General features: G+C 41.4%; 2 protein-coding genes across 4 annotated transcripts in view; one reads left to right on the top strand and one right to left on the bottom strand.

The window, feature by feature from the left end:
- Positions 1 to 12,212, top strand: part of nlgn3a (neuroligin 3a) — a 118,440-nt gene extending 106,228 nt beyond the window's left edge. For all 3 annotated transcript variants that reach the window (XM_051421184.1, XM_051421183.1, XM_051421181.1), the window contains one exon: positions 6,277 to 12,212. In XM_051421184.1, coding sequence (XP_051277144.1) covers positions 6,277 to 7,135 — 859 coding nt within the window. In that variant the 3' untranslated portion in view covers positions 7,136 to 12,212. The remainder of the gene's footprint in view (positions 1 to 6,276) is intronic.
- Positions 12,213 to 19,483: 7,271 nt separating this feature from the next.
- si:dkey-27i16.2 (regulator of cell cycle RGCC-like) lies at positions 19,484 to 23,401 on the bottom strand. Its single transcript, XM_051420697.1, has 5 exons — positions 23,235 to 23,401; positions 22,069 to 22,233; positions 21,338 to 21,418; positions 20,653 to 20,715; positions 19,484 to 20,106 (listed from the first exon to the last, which is right to left on the bottom strand). Exons 1-5 carry the CDS (start codon positions 23,254 to 23,256, stop codon positions 20,099 to 20,101), a joined length of 339 nt encoding a protein of 112 aa, XP_051276657.1. The 5' UTR covers positions 23,257 to 23,401; the 3' UTR covers positions 19,484 to 20,098.
- Positions 23,402 to 23,937: the final 536 nt, after the last annotated feature.

Raw genomic sequence — 23,937 nt, 5'->3', positions numbered from 1 at the left:
ATCTAATCAAACAAATCAATAGCATCCATAATAAGGAGTGGTTCGCGAGCTGTGTCCTCCAGCACTTCTGCACGCCCCAAAGTCACAGCTCCTCGCCCTGCATCACTTAGCCTGCTGAACCGAAGGCTGCCATTAGATATGAACCACGCATTACTCAGCCTTCTGCCCCAGCATGAGACTACATGAAGGGTAAAAGAGCACAGCCTGATAATTTGCCCGCTCAGTGCAGAAGTTGCACCCCTACGCCACACCAAGACTAAGTCTACCAACATTAGATTGAGTGCGTTTATAAAACATTTACACAGAATGCAGGGGAAAGGTGTTAGGAACCTTCCGTTGGAGTTCAAAATTACAATTAGCTGCTTACTTTGTGTTACCTGGTAAGTAGATAAACAACTGCAGGGGATGAATTTGTTACACAACAGTAACAACAATAACTGGAAAAAAACAGGCTTCAACTTTGCATATTTTAGCGGCTTAGCAAAATGAGTATCAGTGCCACTGAATTAATGCATCTTCCTTGTTTTATATCAAGAAGCTATACTCATCTCAGGATCCAAAGACCTTGAGTGGAGTGAAAATAGATTCTTGTCTTCTGCCTTAGGGCACCTAAACGTGTCTTTTCAGATTTGGTGATGGCTAGGTCTATGATCATTCAAGCGCTTCAAATTACATCAGGATGAAAAAGGTAAGGAGGTACATGAGAAATGAAAAAAAGAAAGAAAATGATATTCATTCTTCCCCCTTATCTACCTTTTACATCAGTGCTTGCAGATAGGGCTTGGAATAGGTAATGAGCTCAGTCCCTGTTCTGCCACATGTGTAGGGCTGGGAGTCATGTCTGTCATGCAGGTGCTGCTGCATTGTATAGAAGAGCAGTTTAACACTTACTGAAGGCTTTGTCTTTTATCAGCCTGGAGAGGCACGTCATCACCACTACAAAGCATGTATTGCTTTGTGAAATGTGACATGTCTTGTGTTCAAGTGTTGCACTTGTGTGGCCCCAGAGGTCATCACTCCGAATTCACACACACACAGGTACACTAGCTGAAAGACTGGAGATGAAGCACACACACATACATACTCCCAGTCAATCACAGATACAAACACTTGGGAGCACTTAAACACGCATGGCGGGCCAAGGTTAGCAGGGGTCAGCAGGTCATCATGAGACGAGAAGGAGGGGTGGCGGAGGAGGAGATGAACGCAGTTTGGTTTATAGTACCACAGCCATATGAACACATCAGAGGAAATCTGAAAGGCCATTAAAACGCCTGCTTTTATGGGTGTAATAATCCCTCTCCTCTGCCTGGGAGTCCAGCCACAGCTCCAATGACCATCCGGATTAAGAGGGAGGTCTGACAGGAGGCAGGCTATCAGCTAATGCAGGGGGAGCTCTGAGAGCCCAACAGGACCACAAACACCACATTATGCCAGGGCTGTTCATACAAGTCACAATGAGGCGTTTGCTATAGAGCTGAACACATACAGCCAGCTCAGGAAGTGTTTGGACAACGACGCACTGTTCAGTGTTTTATCACCAGACTGTTATAATATTTGAATGTGAAACGATACGATGACCAAGAGGTTAGAGTGTCAGCTCTAATTTCAGGCTATTCAGGCATATCAAATGAACAAGCAAAGAAGTCCAGCCTTTTTGTTTTACTTCCCCCACACACCCTTTATTTCAGCTTGCCAAAATCTTTTATGACTAAAGATAATGTTCAATAAGTGTTTTCCTTTTTTGTTTTTATCTCAAATGAAAATTCCTTACTGTGCGGCAACTTCTAAAAGTCTTCAGCCCATCAAGATCAGCCGACTGTTGATATCTTATCATCAAGTATTTCTTTCCAGCCTATTCAGTTCGATTTTGTTCTGTTTGTATCTCGGAGTGTTCAGCTGTGACTAGTCTCAGCTGACTTCATGGCCATTACATTGTTCCACATACAAACTATTAAGAGCACAGAGCCAAAACAAAGCGTCTCTGTTCACACACTCATGGAGCTCACTGCAGAGATTAAGACACTCTGCACAGTATACACGCAGAGAAATAGGGGTATCATTTCTGTATCCAGAGGTACGTTTGTCTGAAAAGTACCCTGTAAGGTAAGAAAAAGGTACAAAATCATGGCTGACAGAAAGGGGTACATAATTGTACTTTTCACAAGCTTAAGGTACAGGAAAATGTTAGCACAAATAGAGAGAGAGCGAGAGAAATAGAGAGTTAGATTTATTGAAATAAAATAGGCTACTAGTAAATTTCCATTCAATTCTTGGTCTGTGTGGCCTGGGAATAATTTCATGAGCACAGAACTAGGGCGGTACTTCCAGTCAGCTTTTTTAATTTTGCCACACGGACGTTTCGGGCAAGACACCGTTCTTCAGCATGTATTGGCGAGTTCACAATGGATCTATTTGAGTTATAGTTTCCATTAAATCAAGTAGTTAATTGTCACTGTAGCAGAGTGAAATGTTTCCACTAGCCATTACCATTACTCCCAATTTTATTTAATTTAAGTATTATCACTGTTTTATTGTTAATCTATTATCTTATTCTTTGCATTGCTCCATGGGGACTCGTTTTTCTGTATTTATTTCACTTTATTGTATACTGTGGCCCTCCCTGCTGAGGTAGTGCAGCCCATTCTTTCCCCTGCAGTCTGCATTAAGTCGGCATTGCTGAAGCTTAACGAGTTTAAAACTAGATTTAGGCCGCCCTCAGTTCTAGCTGAACAATACAAAGAAAAGGTACTGAAAAGTGTTAAAAGATGTAAAGGGGCAGTGGTGGCCTAAGCTTGTGAGCGGAAGGTCGTCGGTTCAGTCCCAGAACAGGCAGGATAAATCTGGATGGGAAAAGTGACATCACCTGCACCACTGAGGTGCCCTTGCCCTTAACCCCATCCGGTTGTACAGGGCAGCTTCCAGGTATGAATGTGTAACAGTGCGAATGTGATCAGGGTGTTCCTGCAAAATGCTTCCTCTCAGTGAACCTTCCCTTAATAAATAAAGGTAAAAAAAAAAAAAAGTAGTTTTCATTGTCTTTAAGTTTGAAGTTTGGTTATGCCACATAAAGGTACAAAATGGTGTGTCGCTCCAGCTGTACTTCATTAGGTACCAATTCTGTACCTTTCCAATGGGAACATTTTTGTACCCAGACATAAAGGTACATTTTTGTTACTGGAGGTACAGAAATGTTTTGTTAGAGGTACAGAAAAGAAGGTACAAAATGTACCATTTTCAAAGGTACAGTGATTGTACCCTGCAAGGGTACAGCTGGAGCGACAAAGCATTTGTATCCTTTTAGGTCCATTCCTGCTACTTGATTTCTCAGTGTGTAGGTAGAAGAACTTAAAACCTTATTTATTTATTTATTTAGTCTCTACAAAGGGTAGGAAAAAATATATCTTGTGAAGCTTTTTGTGTGTCAGCTTTGCCTAAATTGTTAATTAAGTTTTTCATGTTATTGGTCCTTGCAAATATGGAACAGAAAATAACACCTGTGAGATATCTGTAAGATTTTCAACAAAAGTCTATATCATCAGCTTCACATAATCAGACAATTGTGTTGGATTATATTGTACAGGTGTTATGAGGCGAACCGCCTGCAGAAACTATATTAGCACGTTCAGATGGCTAACACAGCAGGACTAACGTGGATCTGGGGTTGCCCTGGTAGCAAAATTATGTACAAATGCTTAGTCCTTACTGCAGCAGGTCAATTCCAACCCACTTTGCTGAATATAATTCCCTCTTTCTCTCTCCCCACTTTCCTGTCACTCTGATCAGCTGCTCCTATCAATAAAGGAAATTTAAAATAAGCCCAATAAATAATAAATAAAAAAAAGACTACATTGCATCACATAGCGCCAGTGCTCCTCAGTACAAATAGAGCAGAGAATTCTAGTAGTCCTCACCGCATTGAGGGGCACACACCAGACTTGGATCACTACCTCTGACTCTACAGCTCAGGGCAGGACTTCAAAGCCAACATGCAGCCCAAAGTTGAGCAGCAGTGGTAGAAATTGTTCAAAGGAATGTAGCCTGTTTACTATTGACTTTGCAACAATTACCCAAGCATATGTGTGTGTAATTAGATAAGGCAGCCAGTTGTTCTCTAATGCGGCAAATCAAATTAACTAAAGATGCCACATTGATTTCTTTGTGTTCCTTAAATTATTCATCTTCACTTGCAGTGAACCAGCCAGCCAGCCACCAAAGAGCTTTTCTAGCTCCTCTATGCCACTGCTCCCTTTCTCCCTGCACACACTGATTGTTTTGTGAGATTTAGCCAAGTACCTTTTCAATATTTTTGCCATCACAATTGAACAAATTGACCCATCTGAAAAGAGAGCATTTGCAGTGTTATGGAAGTGCCCGGAATTCCCATTAACTGAGATTGCTCTGAGCTCTATCATTGTTGTCATGTACGTGTATGGATATGTGTGTGTGAGAGAAAGAGTGAGGGAGAAAATTTGCTTGCACGTGTGTGTGACGGCAAGCACAAGAATGCTGTGAGAATTCATGAAGCATGCAGGCTGCAGACAACCACGTCTCAGGCTGCTCCATTGACGTCCTGTTCTCTGGCATGTTGCGCACGGGGAGATCAATATGACCTTACCTCCACCACCCACTCCTTTGAAACTTAATTACTGATATTCAGCTACAAAGTCATCATAGCCTGGCTGTCAATATTCATTGGGGATCATTAAGGGCCTAATAAAAGAGGTTATTTACGGGCTGCTCTGCTGACACCGGCCCAGGTCCAGGGATTCAGCTCTAGCCATCTCAATTTGCTTCACCTCATTCTCTCTCTCTCTCTCTCTCTCTCTCTCTCTCTCTCTCTCTCTCTCTCACCTCTCCCATAAGCACTGACCTGAAAAAGAAAAATTGACAGCAGAGAAACGAACAGGAGAGAGGATGGAGGGTGAATTCTTCTGGCATGGCTTTTAATTCTCTTGGCTGTGTTTGGAAGTTTTTCAGCCTCTGCCAAAAAAACACTGGAGCCGCTATATCCCTAGCTTTGAACTTTGCTTGCCACTGACATCGCAATCAGACCCACAAAGGGATATTTCATGACATTTAGAGAAATGTCGTGCAGAGCCTTGCCTCCTTGCAACAATACAGTTTTAACTGCTCTACTCCAACATCAATTATTGTGTTTTCAAGGCTGCAGTGCTATTCTTCAGGTTTTTCCACAGAAAGTCATTTCATCAGTACAAAAAGCAACAGCATGAACCAACACAACTCCCATTCCTGACATTGTACAGCAACAAGGAGTTGTGTGATTGTGGGAGATTGCTATATGTTAATTCATTCAATAAATCAATAGCTTCACTGTAATTGAAATGGTTGGCCATCCGGTGTTGAGGCAACGTGTTGAGAACTGAAAAGTCGAACAGTGAACTCTATAGTTAAAAAGAGGTACTGCATCCATAATATATATATATACATAACATATATACATATGTATACACATATCTGTCTCACACACTCTCACGTTTCCCTTTTGACTCTCGCTTTCAGTCTCACACACACAAACATCCTTATATGCAAGCACACACAAACATGCGCGTGGCTCTGCAGTTTCCTCTTAGTGTCTTGATTAATATGGTCCACTTTACATCAGTACACTGGATGCCAATGCACACTGTGCTGCCTTCCCAGAGCAATTAGCGGAGGGGCTCCACCAGCGTTGGATTATCAACAACAAGATGCCTCCTGACGCGAGCCCTAAAGCCTGCTGACTTATTCATATGTGTTTACTTTAAAAGCCTCTGCCCTGGTTTTTGTGGGTGGGCTGCATCAGAACTGAATTAAGAACAACATCTGGGGAGAAAGGAGAGACAGACAGGCCCACAAAGAGGTGGCTGACAGAGGAGAGGGAGGGGGTCATGCTGCATGGGGATCTTGTGGTACAAATAAAAATGGAAGTTGATTGGGAAAATAAATTGATAGGAGATATCAGTGCCAGTCAGTGCAGCTATAGATACACACCACACCATACACACCTGGATCAATTATTAACTGCAGTCAGTTGGTTGCTGCTGTGGGTTTGTACTTTTGCTGTTGTGGGTATTGCCAAGCAAGATTAATGAATTCTACAGTAGTGGCTAAAACCCTTTCACGCAAAAATATAATCTGTGACTGATACTGTTATGTTTTGTTTTTAGTGTTTATATGTACTTCCTATTCCCACATGAATGTGAGAGCATGAATAATTAAATGTACTGTCAGAATCTCATTAAACACTCACGTCTGTTTCTTCTCTGTCTGTAGCGATCCCAACAAACCGGTTCCCCAAGACACCAAGTTCATCCACACCAAGGCCAACCGTTTTGAAGAGGTAGCCTGGTCCAAGTACAACCCCCAGGACCAGCTCTACCTGCATATCGGCCTGAAGCCACGTGTCCGTGACCACTACCGCGCCACCAAAGTGGCCTTTTGGAAACACCTAGTGCCCCACCTATACAACCTCCATGACATGTTCCACTACACCTCCACCACCACCAAAGTGCCCCCGCCAGAGACCACCCAGAACACCTTGTCCACCAAGAGGCCCAACGGAAAAACCTCCTGGCCATTCAACACCAAGCGGCCTCCCATGTCTCCGGCTTACAACAGTGAGGACAAAGACTCTTGGAACGACGACGAGGAGACGGGGCCACTGGTGGTGGAGAACCCGCGGGATTACTCCACAGAGTTGAGTGTCACTATTGCTGTGGGAGCCTCACTGCTGTTCCTCAATGTGCTGGCTTTCGCAGCCCTCTACTACCGCAAGGACAAGCGGCGGCAGGACTCCGGCCATGGGCAGCCCAGCCCGCAGCGCCAGACCACCTCCAACGACATTGGCCACCACGCGCCGGAGGAGGAGATCATGTCGTTGCAGATGAACCAGACACACCATGAGTGCGAGGCAGGGAACAGCAACGAGGGGGCACTGCGCTTGGCCTCGCTGCCCGACTACACGCTCACTCTACGGCGCTCTCCGGACGACATTCCCCTCATGACCCCAAACACCATCACCATGATTCCCAATTCCCTGGTGGGCATGCCCAACCTGCACCCATACAACACTTTCACAACCGGCTTCAACTCTACCGGCCTGCCGCACTCCCACTCAACCACCCGCGTATAGCTTTAAGGAGGCCAGGGGCAGCCAGCGCAGGCGGGGGAGGAGGCGGTGGTGGTGGAGGAGGAGGAGCAGGAGGATGAACGAACGGAGGAGAGGATTGTGTTTTATAAATATCACAGGGAGAGGGAGGGCTGCAAGGGGGAGGGGAGGGGAAGGGCATGAGTCGGATTAAAACGTGAAGAGATTTAACTAGACTTTTACTACGAGGAGAGTTGCTGAGAGCTCTCTATGGATGTCAAGTTGTGCAGAGCTGCCAAAATCAAACTGCTTCCCTTCTCCTGATCGGGGGAGGGGGTCTTTCTGCAGTGTTTTTTTCTAAAATAATCATTTTAAAAGCCTTTTTAAGCAGACTGAGGAGATATCAACACTTTTTTTCTTGAATTCATAACAAAAACAAAGAGAAGTGCTTTTTATTTCCCATCCCTTCCTCCTGCGGGAGACACATCTCGAACAATGGCCTCTACGTCAATATTCGCAAAATGTTTTTAATTGCTTCTTTGTTTTGTTTTACGTTTCAATGCCTTACAAAGCTTGTTCTTTTTGTCTTTATTTCTATTCCCTGAGACTATTCCAAGTGGAGTGTGTTACAAGCCGATGAGACTCAAAGATGAGAGACTGAATCCAGGATGGGAACCTAGAGGATATGCAGATGTAGAGATTTTAAACCCATTTTGGGCAACTCATTTTTTCTTTTCGTTGCGTACCAACACAACAACCACACAAATGGTGTTATCTTTTTTTATCTCGTATAGAAATAATTTGTCTGGGACAGCTCTTGCCGGAAGATGAGAAGGCAGAGATAAATACTATGTTACTGTGATTGTTTTGTTAAGAAAAAAGTGCATCTTTTACAGCCAATTTATCTGTTAAGCTATCTGATATTATCTCCACAAAGTGTGCACGTACACATGCTGCTTAGAGCACCTGTGTGTTTGTGTGCATGTGAAAATGATCTATCGTTTCTTGTGTGCAAGCGTGGTTAAGAGGAAGAGACACATTGTCGGAACTTGCAAAAGCAAGAGCGGTGAGGGAATGAGTCTGTATGTGTGAGTGAGAGAGTGTGTGAAAGAATGTATGTATGTGTGTGTGTGTGTGTGTGTGTGTGTGTGTGTGTCCGTGCACCTGTTTTTTTGTTTGTAGGTTGTATAATGTGGTTTTTCGGGGGGGGCTGAGTACCTTCTCATGTTGTTGATTTTGGTTCACCACCAGTAGTGTTTCTGCTGCGTCTCTGGGTGTCTGTCTTTGCGAAATAGCACTTTTGTTATTTTCAAAGTTATATATGTCTAATTTTGCTTAAAGATTACAAAATAAATCTATTATTTTACGTGTAAGAGAAAAAAAATAGCTAAAGATTCAACTGAACTAACTGACATGATTCCATTGACTTTGTAAGAGATCCTCTTCAAAAGCAGACAGTGGCCTGTTTGCACTGAATAAACCTACATCAGTGCACACTTGTATTTCTTTGAATATATATATATAAATATGGGCATACATACATATATGTATAGGGCTTCTATGGAGATATCACTCCCATTTAAAAAACAATTAAAATACTGTTCAGACTACAAAGCACCAAGACAAATAATTTCTATGTATTGTTGTTGTCATTTGAAACATCACACTAAGCCAAGACCGCTCTAGGTGTCTTTGTAAGAGCTCTATATGTATATTTATGTATAAAATATTTAATATTTATTTATGTATACCAGATGCATACATGCTGATTGTGCCATGTGCCAAATTAAAACTGTAAAAAATGAAGAATATAAAGTTTCACAAAACTTTTTTTCTCTCTTGATCAAAGTTATTTTCCTCCTTTTTATGACTTTTTATTATTTCCATTTTGAATGAGTTAAAAAAGAAATATTCTTGCAGCAAGTGCACTCTCCCCCCAGGACTTCCTGTCTACCCCCCTCCTCCTTTCTCCCCTCCTCCTCCTCCTCCCTCTCTCCTTTTCTCTCGCTGAAACCTTTGAGAAAAACAGGCTAACAGCTTGGGGCCTATCTGCGTGCGTAACTCCAGATTTTGCTGTAATTCATGCAAAGTAGTGCTGCAGCAATGGGATATTGTAAGAAGATTGCCTTGATGTACTCACATTGCATTCTATTATATGTTATTCTCGGGGAGAAAACTGGAGTTATTGATTCTGCGAGTAAAACTGACAATTTTCATTAAGTATCTTGGCATAGTACAGATTGTCTATTGCGTTACAGCGCTGTACAGTAATGCGACCTGACCAGTGATCCCAGATCAGTGTTTTACCATTCTTAGATACTTCATGCACATAGACCTTAACATTTTTATGAAGTATTCCATTACAACTTCCCCTAGTATTTAATGATTGGAGATGCAGCAGAGCAAGAAGCACAGTCTGGTCAGCTCATCACTGATCCTGCCAGTAGAAGAAAGAGAGAAGGGGTTATTTGAGGCAAATTGCTGGGAGACTGATCTATATGAGTCATCTTGTTTTTGCTCATCCTGCCTTATATGGGGCTCACCTTCTAATCAGTCACCCTCTTCAACTGAGCCGCAGCCACTAAGAATGAAACAAGCAGTTGGTTTCTACCTGGAGCTGTCTGATACATACAGAAATGTTTAATAATGCCTCTGTGCTTGTGCTTGTGTTAGGAGTAGACTATGCAAATAGTTAGACTTGTTTCAGTAGCAATAATATCAGTGGTGCTTTGTTTTCTGGCATAAGATGAGCGCAAATTTTTTTTGCACTCCTGAAGTACATGTGAGCTGTTCTTAATGGAATGTGTCCTTAAAAATTTGATTCACCCAAATTACCTAAAAATATTTTTTTTTTTTGTTTGTTTTTTTATATTAACTGACCTATTGTGGCATCTAACCATGCCGATAGTTCTATTAGTTAGATAGTTTTATTTGTCAAGGTTTTGAGAAAGTTGTTTCTTTCTGCGGCCTCGCTAATACAATGAAAGTGAATGGAATTTCATTTGAGGTGCTCACAGCACATTTTTTTAAAAGTCCAAAAATATGACAACTATTTCCAGAAAAATTAAAAACATCCTTGTTACAACAGACAATCCAGAGAACACTCTCCTCTAACTTTTGTTAGGGACTATTTCTTTGTTTGAAAGTAGTCCAATAAAAAAGGTGGTGGAAAAGACAAGTTGCTATTGAATTCTTTAAAGCTAATTTAATCAGTATTTTTATTCTGACAATGGTTCAAATGACTGGTTCAAGGGGTTGCTCATAGACTCTGCAGTCCTTTATCAGCTCACTTTAATGCTAAAGTTGTTCTGTATCTGCTGGGTGTGTAAATAAGCTACTGTTTAGCTAATAAGTTTGCCATGTCAACCGAAAAGGTGACAATATGTCAGTGTTATCAAACCAATAATTTTAATGTTGTTAGCACCACAAACTTTTTCATCCCCCATTTCATGCAGTAAATATTTATTATTTATTAGAAGCAAAAGCAATCCGCTGCTGAGGCCCATACGATGTGGCTGAAACCTCCTGATTTGTTTGTCTGTAATTTGGGTGAACTGACCCTTTAAGACACGATCTGAATTAAAGTAGACTGTCCCCTCTTCTGATCCGTCTGCAGTGGTGGGAGGTCAGTTTCCACTGGCTCCGACAAACACACACACATGCACATACACATACAGTGGCACAGGGCTAAAATTGAGTGGTGAAGTTGAGAGTGAACTATCAAAGGGAAGAAATGTCATGGGAGGGCAACTTGTTTTTTGCCATGTAATTTTCCCATATGCCGGTAAAGCAGAACAGATGTCACTGAGTATTGGCAGGGGTAGACCTGGTGGCCTCAGGGACACAGTTTGGGATACATGGCTCTGTGAAGAGCCACATAATTAAGTGCCGGACCAAAGGGAAAGACCATGGAAAGTGCAGTAGTGTTGTGCAGCAAGAGAAAACGGGGTCAAACTCCTTTAGCAATCAGACACCTGATGGCCCGATGAAATTAGTCCAAACTTCCTGTGACAAGAGTCACCACCAGTAGAAAGATGGGACAGTTATGAGCCAAACACTTTTCCACAGACAAGATTTGTTTGCAGTTCAGTGAGTGTGTTTCGAAAGTGACATCATTCAAAGATTGGCTGGAATACCCCGATGGGGTTTGTGACTGCCTCGACAGCACTGAAGACAAACCCAGCCTAGGAAATGGATGTGCCAAATTACACAGTGCCACCCGCTGGGAGAGAGCTGCAGGTGTGTGTGTGTGTGTGTGTGTGTGTGTGTGTGTGTGTGTGTGTGTGTGTGATAGAGAGTCCGTGTGTGCAGTATGTGTGTGCAGATATTGAGAATTTTATTTCTACCACAGTGAACGTGTTGTTACCTATATTTTCTCTCACCCTTTCCCTCACCCTCATTTCTCTCTTCCTGTGTCTCATCCGTCTTTGCTCTCTTCTTCCTTTTTTCATGCAGGTTTTTTTATCCTCCCTCGCACAAAACGCAATCTGAGCAGCTCTACCTCTGTCTCGCACAGACATGACTTGCTCATTTTCTCTTTCTTCTCCTTGGCAAGTGCCATAATCTTGACTACTTGCTCATTTCAAATCATTTAAGGTGTAATTTTCTTGAGTTACTATGTTTCTCTATGGACTAAGAAGCTAATTAACATTACTTATTGGGAAGCAGAGTAGAACCAGTCACTGAACCAAAACTCTTGTAGTTTAAATTTAAATAGCCTGTTTTTCTCCAAAGGGAAATCATCATGCATTTTGTCAAAACATCAATAATCTATTATTTCCATGTGAAAAATGCACTCTTGACAATTTTCTTTTGTATCCACAGAGTATAAAGACATCATTGGCATATGTTTCAGGTTTCATAACAAGGAGCATCATGCACTACAGCTTTTATGGTTGCATCAAACCCAGATACTGTTACTTATTTTTCACTAGAACCTAGGACTGAAATCAACAAAACCAATGGTCTTTGAGCTCAAATACATCATGATAAATCTCTGTTCTTTCAGTGTCATTGTACAGATTACTAAAGATGCCCTGTTACTTCTATGTTTATGTCCATAGAATGTATTTATAATCGCGCAAACTGGAGTAATCAAAATAAAATATCTATTCTTTCTGTATCTTATTGTGGTTCTCATGAATATAGAACATGACATCCATTTTCAGTGAGTGTGAGACCAAGAAGTTTGGTGCTGATAATGGTGTTTGTATATTTTTCATCCTATAAAATGATTATAGAGAGAGCACCGCAATCCAAGAGAGCATCTTTGTAAGGGCTGTATTTGAGTGCTCTGTTCCTACCAAAAAAAAAACCACCGCTTTTTGCATTAAAGGATAAGGACGGCATGTTTTATCTTTTTTATTATTATCAACAAATCCCACAAACGGACCAAAACCAACAATGAATTTATCCTTCTAACAAGTACTGACTATGAAGCCACAGCCAGATGTAGCATATGTCTCTGTGCTATGAACTCACCATCATCAAAAAAACATTAAAAAGACAGAAAAAAGCCAAACAAGAGCCAGACTGGTGCATTGGTGACATATCCTTTAATTACAATGAACACAGAGAGTGTAGCTCTTTCCTCATTGCTCGTCAAACCAGCAAAGCAAGGAGCTACATCCCCCAGCATGCTCAGTGACGTGTGCCCAACATGGAGCTACTGTCCAGAGAAAATGCTGCTGCCGAGTTGTTTCAAAATAAACTGGAGTATCATCCAATAGTATGGCTGTTTTATGTGTTTTTAATGGTTTTTGGATGACAATGGAGTCCTGTGGCACAGAGGCATAAGCTACAAGCTGTGGCTACACAGACAGCACTTGTTAGCAGGATAAATTCATTTTTTGGTCTTTTAATGGGATTTGTTAGGATTTGTTGTTGGGATAAAATAATGAGTGATCCATTAAATGCAGCTTTGGGTGGAACAAACTATAGCAGCATTGCAACAACGGAACAAGCTCAAATGTAATGTACTATTCAACTGTAAAAGAGGCTGGTTTGGTTTTTATGGAGGTCCAGTAAAGAACAGTAGCAGCCTATAGTTCATCTAGCACAAGCAGTCCCACCTGCCCCCGGCCTAAAGCTGCCTGTCGACTACATAATGATCTGCCCTCTGTAAGATGGATGGCCTGGAGATACCACTGAGGCTGCTGAGACTAAAGCGTGTATGCTCCCAGTGTGTGTGAGGGAACTAACAACAGCGGGAAACAAGCACATTCTAAGCCTCTACACGGTATCTATCCTGTTTCCTGTCCAGAAAACCCTGTTACCAAGAGATGCTACTTGACAGCATATTTTTTCTACTAGTTGGTCTAGTTCTGATGGCGGGATGGGGGAACAAGTTTCATGGCAAGATTCACAACTTCCAGGATGTTTCATTTCTTCTCTAACTCCTCTCATTATTCACAGCATTATCTTCCAGGTTCAGAGCTATTTTGCAAAGTCGTTCCTCTCCAGCTGAGGCCAGGCCCAGCGCTATCTCTCAGTTGCATCAGCTGGAGTTCACCATCAGATGGCAGTCCACTAATGCCTTTCTCAGATGTGGGTTACTGGTGGCAGGGGAAGGTTGCATCAGTGGACCTTTGGTGTCTGAACTCCTGGCCTGTGCTGCTCCGGTACAGACTACAGAAGACTCCCAGAGGCCTTCCGAAAGTAACTTATCACTTAGATCACATTACAATGACTTTCACTGGCACTAGTTTCATCTTAAGTACTAATCCAGGCTACCAGGCTTTTCACAGATCTTACAGATCAAATACAGTGTGAGTTTGACTTCAATATCTGAGCTTACTCCCAAAAAAAATCCTGCACCCTTTTTTCTGTGAAAGACTGGAAACATCCTTTGAAGTTAAGCCTATTTTTACCCCAAGAGGCAAAGACATTCATTTGTCAGTGATGCCTTATGTTAGTCCAGTGCAGTGAATTCTCCAATTTTTCTGACAAATTGAACAGATATTTGCATAGAAATGTTACCCAAATAGACCAAGATATTGTTAATACTTAATCATAAAGTTTGATAAACGTCTGACCTCATAAAACTTTTACAAAATTATTTTTAAAGATTCAATAGTTTTACTGATGGGAATCTAATTTGAATCCACCATATCTCAAAATGTCGGTTAATTTGCCTTCAGTGTTTACACAAATTGTAAACAAATGAATTACTTTAAAATAGATTTTAAGTTCCTGTTTTACGGTCAGATATTATTAGCTGTGGCACAAATATGTCCATAGCAATATATTAGAAAGAAGCATCATCTCAGTCACAAAAATGTTCCACACCGAAATACGTACATAGGAAATTGAGCAATAACCACGGACAACTCTCAAGTCAACTCCTGGATCCACATTTGTTTCTGTTTGCTCTACTGAAACTACTAACACACTGGAAACACTCTAAAGATGCACTGAGGCCTCCCTGTGTGACTGACAGCTTACTACCTTTGTACATTACAATAAAGAACATAATTTCTCCTGCCCACTAGGTAGCCCATGGCATTTGGTAAAATTATGTTCACTGTAACTTCCATTCACGCATCCAAATCTTCTCTCAGCTTGTTTCTACTTAGTGTTCAATATATAACTAGCACTTAAGTGCCATAATGCAATAATGCAATTAGAACTATATATGAGCTCTTTGATATGTTTTATGTTGTTTGCCTGGATTTCAGTTAAGAATTCTTGTAAATTGTCTGTCTGAGTTGAAAGAGGAAGCGTGAAGTGTCATCAAGAAATCCCCAGTCAGCAGTGATATAATGGCTCATTTGAAGTCCAGGGAAGACTGAAAGATTCACATTCTTTGGAAATGAACTCCTCTAGAAATAATTGCACTGGTTTCCTGTTGCATACAATGAGGTCTGCAGAGTCAGAGGGCAAAACAGGAAATTACATGGACATTGGTAGAGACTTGGATTTACGTCACAGGAACCTCAAAAATCCGAATAAGGCATTAAAATGATTCCATTGCAATAATGACTTTAAAATTAGGGATTTTTCTCTTGAATGAGTTGAGTAGCTTATTGCATTGTAGATCTATTTCACTTTAGAAACCACAGAGAAATTTAAGTTATTAATGCTGATACTGTGAAAGGTTTGTTTATATCAGTGATTTTTGTGAACACAGCAGAAAAACACGCCAATGGGTTTAATTATGATAAGTTAGGAAACAAAATGCTTTTGATTTTGCATCATTAAAGGAGACCTATTATGTATAAATTCTTTGTCATATATATGTAACATTACAATGTCTGATGTTCATAAACGTGGCCACATTTTCAAATAACGGGGGGAAACGTATGTAAAAGTAATCCCTGTGAGCAATTTCTTTTACGCAAGGAGCCAACGTCAGCTTGTTGTGGATTTTGTCATCTGCTCCAAGACGCACCCATCCACCCAATTTAGTCATTCAGCCACCCTGCGCCAGACTACTTTTTGGAGGTTGTTCAGTTTGTCTTGTAGAAACAGCTTTTTCGGCTGTGAAGGAAAGTAATTTTTCTGGTTTTCCCTTTGATGTCCTCCGACTGTTCTGCCTCAAGTCTTGGTGATTTACAGAGTTTCCTGATGGACAGAAAGCTTGTTACGCTGCTAAAGTAACCACTAACTACTGCTAAATGTAGCTGCCATTAGCTGCTACAATAAAGTTTTATAGTTGTGTTTTTGTATAGTCATCATGAGGCCCGGCCCCCGGAAACACTCTGCATTAGCCTCTATCGTTTTTCCATCTTAATTCTTCGTCAAATTTATGGTCCGATAAACATTGACTTCAATTCTGCACCCCAAATCACTATTTTCCAAGCTACTAGCTGTCATATGTCGTTGAGGAGGCAAGCGGATAAGATCCAGTCCTCACAAGAATTAGTTGCTCCCCTTTGGTAAGCTTCCTCTAAGAAAGAAGTGGTCTTTTAGGGCTTTAAAGGACCAGTGTGTAGGATTCTAGCAGTGAAGTTGTAGATAACAACTAACTGAAAACACTGCCCACGTCTGTATTTGACGACCTAGAAATGAGAACGGGCTGTGTGTGGGAGAAACCATGGTGACTGTGAGAAGTGAAAGCCCCTATCTACAGCCAGTGTTTCGTTTGTCTGTTCTGGGCTGAACCTGCGGCAACTGTAGATAAAAACGGTTCATTTAAAGGTAATCACATAAATTCCTATAGTCAGGTCATTATACACTATAAAACATAGGCTAACCATGAATATTATATTCCATTTCTGCCAATAGATCCTGGATGGAATGGACCTCTAAAGAAACAGACAATCCATCCCATAGTTGTTGAGACATTTCACTCAAAACCACAAATGTCATCCTCGAGTGGTGCTAGAGGAAATGTCAGGGTATCACTAAAGTAATTAGGATACACGCACTGGGAATGGTAACCATGATCGTCTGTATACATGGAGCCATCCCATATTTGTCGAGATGTTTAACTCCAAACCAAAATAATGGACCAACCAAACAACCAACCAACAGACTGACATTACATGCTATAGAAAACACTGCTAACATGGTGTTAGTAGTCTGTTGTTATGGCTGCTGTGGATCAGATCAATGTTTACTATCCAGTTATGTCACAATATGTAAATAACTGCTATATGGTTTTACAGTATTTAGGGCTTTCGTGAATATCTCACACGCCTTTGAAGTGGTGTCATATGAGAGATGTTATTTCACAGCACACCATCAACTCCTTTTATGGTTCAAGCTCCATGATCTGCCTTTGGTGAGTTCTGCAAGAATAACAAAGCAGTGATCTGAGTCCTTTATCCAGGCTCAGGGACTGGCCTCAGTTATGTAAGACCCAGTCAGAATCTGACAATTGTGTGTGTGTGTGTGTGTGTGTGTGTTGGGACGCGGGGTAGGTCGGGTGTGTGTGTGTTGGGCGACTGAGCCAGTTAATTCCTTGGGAGAGCGTTGTTAGCCTGGACCATTTGGGGAGCTCTCAGGGGAAAGGCGTTGCTCCAGTCTCTCATCAGGCAGATGACAGAAGACTGCGTGCTCTGCATGCTGCACTCATCTCGGCCATGATAGCCTCACTGCACAGGCCATATCTCTGCTTCATTTACTCATTGTCTGATAATAACAAGTGTCTCCTTTCTGCTATACTCAATTACATCTTCATTAGCCTGCTAACTAGCTTAAAACAAACCAGAATGGTGTGTAGAGATTTTAACTCTATGTGACATTTATTGCCAAGATGCCTGAGTCTATAGGTGAGGGACGAAAGGGGTACAACATATTTATTATGTCTTCATCTCTCAAGACCATTCACTGTCTCATCATAACATCAATTCGTTTTAATTTACCAGCTAATGAACTCAGTTCATTCATCATTTACTTTGTCTGTTATCTAAACAAGGCAACTGGCTGACATATTGGCCTCTTACTTTGCTGTGCTGCCAATCAAATGCCAGTCTCGTAGTAATTAGCTAAACAATGGGGAGGTGTTCCCATAAGACAAACTGATATATTACATCAGATCTCAGTGAAGAGCCATCTAATAAAAATCATACACCATAATTAGCTGCTGGTGACTTTTTGTGTACAATGAAATGACAATGTGGATTAGAGCAGGTAATCATGGCAGCAATGTCAAATACCAGACGGGATACAGATCCCTGGGAGACCGGAAACATGCCATATAACATGTAATATATAAGATAAAATATTCCTTTATTGGTCCCACAATGGGGAAATTCCAATATACATATACATAACACATATACACATATATATGGGGCACACAAAGTGAGGATTCCAATAAAATGCCTTTCAGTTTCATTTGTGCTACAGGGCACATTTCCTGCATTGTTGCAATTCCTCGCCATCGGTCTCTGAAAATAGGATGTGTCCTTCGTTTGCGAAGGAAGTTCCATCATGTCAAAGCCAACTTTGTTTGTTACTATCCTGAACAGCTGTGGCCTCAATCAGTCATCCTTGCCTTTCTCTAAGTGGAACAGACAACACAGGAGGAGCAGGTTACTCTACACCACCCTTGTGTATTTCCCTATTATCCGAACGCTCTCATTTTACTTTCTGATCTCTTTCTTCTCACACTGTCCCTCTTTGCTTTACAGTAATGTCACATTTTAAGCTCATTTGCTCTCACTACTTCACCCTTCTCTCCCTCTCTCCCCAGACCAGCGCCAGCTCTGGTCCCGGTCAGAGGGGTTAAATAGTTGGCCAGAGTTCAGAGCAGTGAACTTTCTGAACAAAGTGTCTTTTAATGAGACACAAACAGACAAGGAACAGTATCTTAAATGTCCAGCCTTCCTTCCTTTGACCACTGCCACTGACATGCAGCTCCACCCGAACAGTCTATCCATAATATATCACCAGGGTCGGTGATATAGTTGACTGGTCATATCAACCAGCTGTCTGGGGATCTTTAAGGAGAAAACAATTGACAATTCAATAAACTGCTGGGCCTTGACATCTCTGTTTCCAAAAGGGCAAAACTTTTCCTTTACTTTTCATCACCCTGAAACCAGTCTAAGTTTGAAGTGATTACAATAAGTTGTGTAGCAAAATATTTAAGAGATTTTTGACTGTTGGTTGTAGTTCCTCATTCTGTCTCATCCTCAACTCAAATCTGGCAGTTCAACAGACTAAAAATAATTTTGCATACTTCAGCTGGATTATACCACTTTGTCACAAGTGAAAATCACACTTTACAACCACAACATTCACCTCGACCTTGTCTGTTTCTCTAAGCAGTGTTGCTTTGACAACAAGGAGGAGAAACCTGTGAACGGATGACACATGGTAGACCTAAACTACACTGAAATGACAGCAGAGTATAAACACAACCATGATGGAAAAGTCACAGGAAGGAAACTGCTAAGATGCCTTTTTACAGGCGACTCAACCGAGGCAGAACAATTTCCTTCCTTCTGTTCAAAGCGTGGCTTTGTGGGAATAAGTTATAGCAGAGTCAAAGCCCCCGCATACAAATTACAGCACAAAGTCTAAATGAGCATTGTTTCTCACAGCACATCTGACGCACTTCCTTTTTAAGCTGTCTTCATATGGTGTCTGAGCTAAATTTGTGGGTTTCCTGATTTGGTGGCAGAAGTGAAACTCAAAGCGCAATCAGAACAGACATACAGGAAGCATAGGTACAAACAAAGAAGAATGGGTGAAGGGCTTCTGAGACATTTGGTGTGACAGTAGCAACAGTCAATTTATGGGATAGTGAAGGTGTAGGCACATTGAATATAATTTGTTGTCAGTGCTGTCAGGAGTATTTTTTAGAAAAGCGAAAGGCTTTCAACATTGTGTGTGTATATAGAATCAGATGTGGCCATCAAGGCCAGCAGTCTGTCTGCACTGAATCTGTAACAAGATCAAATTTAGTTTTATATATATCAACAAAAGAAATGAATTATGACATTCAATCAAAATGTTGCTTTATTTATATGTGCATTCATCTGTACAACAATTCATATTTAAAAAAAGAATATTAACAAGAACTGTACACTCGAAATGTCGTCACATAAATGACATTTGATATTACACAGCAGAGCTGAACCCCTTGGACTTTTTTTAAAACTAAAGTGCCATTAGTAATTTTGAACTAAACAAAGATCAGCCCCCTTTATCGAAAAATATGGCACTAAGGATTTAGGGCCCTTTACTGGAATAATACTTGTGGGAATTTTAAATGTGGCAAGAAATATGCTTCCTATACTTTCAGCAGCGTTTTTCTCTTCCTGGACAGATGGCAGCTTTGTCTAGGTTCAGGAATATGTCACACATCTTGGATCTGATGCTGCGGGGACATCGTCTTGCTGGCTGGATGCGGCGTCGCCATGGGGTCTGAGGGTGTTCTTGCATTTTGGAATAGAGTGCCCTTTTAATTTCTGATGTTAACCTTTTCCCCCGGAGCAGCCAGGGGAGCATTTTGCTCCCTCAGATCTGCTCTGGTGTAGATCTGCCTGTCTGCTCGGCAGTAGCCGGCCATGTCGCCCCCGGCCTCTTTCTCCCCCCGTCTACGTGGCTCCCAGTTCACATTTCTGCAGAAGAGAGAGGAAGAGAAAAATACAAAAGCTCAGAACATGAGAACAAGCACACGGGCATATTAACACACACACACAAACATGCACTGACTAATAAGTTTGCCTTGTAAAGATACAGGGGGAGTTACAATTCATTTGTACCCTTAATTCTCCCTGAGACCACTGATAGCAGAGGATGTATGTTTTTTTTGTGTTTTGCACAGGGCCATGCATGTGTTCACGGGCCTCTGAAACACCACTGCTTTAGTGCTGATAGCAGGACCCTGATGCTTGTGTAGTGAAGTCTGCTATTATCACTAAAGGTTGTGTAGATAGTCCACCTGAGTCCCCAGACATGGCATTTACACACAAGAGGTGCTCAGAGATAAACTGGGGTGGGAGGGGGCGGGGGGAGTACAGGGTAGAAACAAAGTGGCTACTAATACGCACTGTTTTTCAATGTGTACTACTCTGTCAGCCAGCTGGCTTGTCAGCTTAAGTGGAAAATGAATAAAGAAAACATTGAGTGATAGGGGTAGGGGTGTAATTCTCTTAAATTTGTACCTGCAAGTTCCTTGTCCAACATGTTGATAAAACTCTCAAGTTCCCTCGTGTCCCCCAGCTTTGCTGCAGAAAAAGGACAGAAAGAAAAAGAATTTGAGAAGCTATAGAGGAAAAAAAAGACAGCAGTGGAACATTTTTGTGGAGAAATGCGGCTCAGTTCGATGGTATTTCCTTTGGACCCAAAAGCTGAAAACTAATCTAAGTCCCAGAATTACTGTACTGAACCAAACTGCTTCTGGACAGGCAAAAACATTTTTAGCTTCTTTTCTACAAACTGAAATAAAACTGATCTTAAGCGCTATAAAACCTGGACAGCTTGACGAATCCAACCAGGATCTCTGTTGTAAATATGTTAAGGTATTCTGGGTAAACACAGACAGACTGAATGAGACCTCCCTTTTCATTTTCATCTATTGATATTTAACAGTACTCTGTGTCATTTAAACAAACCTGAGCCAGTCTCCACATAGCATAACAGCACAAATAACCCCTGCAGGAGACTTGGGGGGGGGGGGGTTGCAGTCACAGCGGCAGGGGCTTTGTTGTGTTAAAAAACAGAGCTCACAGCCTAATGTAGAGAGTTTTTTTTTGTAGCTGTGATAGTGATCAGAGCAAAAGTGATAGTGATCGCTGTAAGACTGAGGGCTATCTGGATGGAGATGGAGCTGATGGGAGACTCTAGTACCTTTCGGTGCCAGCGTTATGCCTGCTGTGTGAAGCTCCTCCTCGCTGGTGTTCAAACTGTTTCCCAAAGAGGCTTCACTGCCTGGGGGGGAGAGGGAGGCGATGAGGGAGTGAGTGGAGACAATAAAAAGAAGACAAGCACTAAGGCCAGCCGATGCAAATGATCAACAACAACAATGACAACAATTTTAACACAATGCTGGAGTTGCATATAATGATGATAACATGCAGTTAAAATGAAGGTAAACACGTGTTCACTGTTAGCGACTCCCGAGTGTCAGCTTTTTAAAAAACAGCCTGCCTCTCGAACCGTTAGGGGGCCAAAATACTCTCAATAATGACGACGCATGGGAGCAGAAAAACACACTTTCTTCTTTTATCTTATAAACGTCGACAAACGCACAACAGCAACAGAAAAAAACCTAGACAATTACAGGAGATGGGTTATCCATAATTGCAATTCTTTCCAGTACACAGCTACAGTATTGTTATGAGCAAAACAGACACTTTAATAGAAGTGTACAGGGAGGTGTCCTCTTGTATCACTAATTTCATGCAAATTAAAAGTGTCAAGCTGCAGTTGTTTGGGATGATAAAGGGGCTCAACCAGCACCCATGGGGACTCCATACAACCTCACTCACCAGCAAATGATGCACTAGCACTTTGAACAATAAGCAAACATTATCTTGATCACAGTAACATTGTTCTAGGGTGATGATCATGTCACTCACTGTAATCAGAGTCCTCCACTCCACTGTCGTCCCCCAGCCCTGTGCGACTTTTGGCCTCGTGCAGAACGTGTTGGTACGCATGAGGTCTGCTTTGAGAAGGGGCCTTCAGTTCCTCCACCACATCCTGGAACTCCTGCAGCAACTCGCCCAGCTCGAGCTCCAAGTCTGTGGAAAATGTGAGAGCAGTTGGAGAGAAACCACATTACTCCACTGAAAGGAAATGTTAAGATCATCCCAGGTTATTTCCAAAAGTACATGAGTAGAGTTGCGAAAAAAATAGCATTTTAAAGACCTGATTATTTAGAATAATCTTTTATTATATAAAACAAACAAAAAACATATCAAAGATCCTGGATATGTCCCAAATATAAGATTATAATCATTAAGATTTGACTTCTGGGTGAGAATGGAATTAAACAGAAGCTATAAGCCAAACCCTGCAGCCGACGTTTATGTCAGTGGGTTGTATCAGATAACTTGATGTGTGATAATAAACCTAACAGCCCATACGGCATATAAAACATCTAACAGCCTGTAAAACACCTGGTCTGCAAACTGTGATAAACAAATATTACATTTTAAGTCCAACTTCTATGCTTTGGGCTGTAATAAAGAGACACTTTCGGCCATTTCTTGAATAAATACAGAGTCATAAAACAAGGGAGGCAGTATGGGATGAACGCATTTCAGTTTACCCACCATTTCATCACAAAGTTATTTTATTAGACTAACATGAATATGACAGAGCTTTAACAGTTCCCTATGGGAAGGCAAAAAGTAGCAGGACACAGCAAGAAAAAAAATATTCAAAAAGCTGTGAAAGAATACAGCATCCAAGAAATAATAATAGAAGTTTTAAAAAATAATGAAAAAATACAGATATGTGCCATGTAGTCTGTGGAAGACATACCAACAAATAGAATATAGTGTAAAACATGTCAATTAAAAACATAGCAGACTACATTGTTTAAAAAAACTGCTCACTCCCTCAGTGTAACTTTAATTCATATCAATATAATATGAAAGGATAGGCAAGTCTGGGGTTTTAAGAGGTTAAAATAAAGGTTACAGCCTCTCTAAGAGCATTACCCTGGTGTTAGCTGTTTGTTATGATCACAAACATCACTGCATCGTTATTTAATGGCTCAAGTAGTCGTTGGACTCACCTGTGTTAATGTCTGAGGACATGTTGAAGCAGTGAAATAAAACACCACCGGGCTGCTGTGTGTCTGAACGGTTACAAGCTGACAACAAACTGATGCAGTTTATTATAAAGCACCTCCACACCCGCTCAGCCAGCGGGCCGGACCAGCCAATCAGGTCGCAGAGAAACCTCAAAGGTCTGGAGCTGCTCTGCTCTTAACTGGAAAAAGTGGGCGGAAAGTTGAAAGGAAAAGCATAAGCAAATGAGACAGAAATAATCCGTTACGCAACTCAGGTCGAGGCTTACAGTCGCCCCCCCCCGCCGTGCTTTCACATTAAGACGGAAACTTTGTGTAGACCTTAAAAGTTACTCGTTTTTCATAAGTGATTTATCCTGTTTAGGGCGCAAGCAGCTTGCTTCAATAGGATTTTACAGAGGACCTTAAAGCGTTCTTCTGAGTTTGAGCGAGGCTTTATTTAGGAATATAAACTGATGATGATGATCACATGGTGATATCAAAATTTGGGACTTTTTTACTTTGCTACGTAGTTTTCATTGTTTGAATGTATACCTGAGTTTCTCTCTTTGTGGTGGATACTCACTTATTACCTTATTACTTGCGAATAAAGAGCTAAAAAAAAGAGTTAAAAAAAGAGAGGTCTGTTTATGCATTAAAACCAAACTTTTAAAATAAATAATTCTGCTGTAAGCGGTGCAGTACTCTG

This window comes from Dicentrarchus labrax, unplaced genomic scaffold (assembly GCF_905237075.1).
Source record: "Dicentrarchus labrax unplaced genomic scaffold, dlabrax2021, whole genome shotgun sequence".
In the NCBI taxonomy this organism is placed as follows: domain Eukaryota; kingdom Metazoa; phylum Chordata; class Actinopteri; family Moronidae; genus Dicentrarchus; species Dicentrarchus labrax.
Note: the sequence above shows the minus strand (reverse complement) of the source record. Positions and strands in the feature narration are given on the sequence as shown.

Bases quoted from the DNA above. Each gene is read 5' to 3' on its own strand.
- si:dkey-27i16.2 (XM_051420697.1), bottom strand. From the start codon at position 23,256: ATGTCCTCAGACATTAACACAG. The intron at 22,234-23,234 runs GTGAGTCCAACG...CATTTTCCACAG, and splicing joins GTCCTCAGACATTAACACAG to ACTTGGAGCTCGAGCTGGGC. The intron at 20,716-21,337 runs GTACTAGAGTCT...CTTTTTCTGCAG, and splicing joins CATAACGCTGGCACCGAAAG to CAAAGCTGGGGGACACGAGG.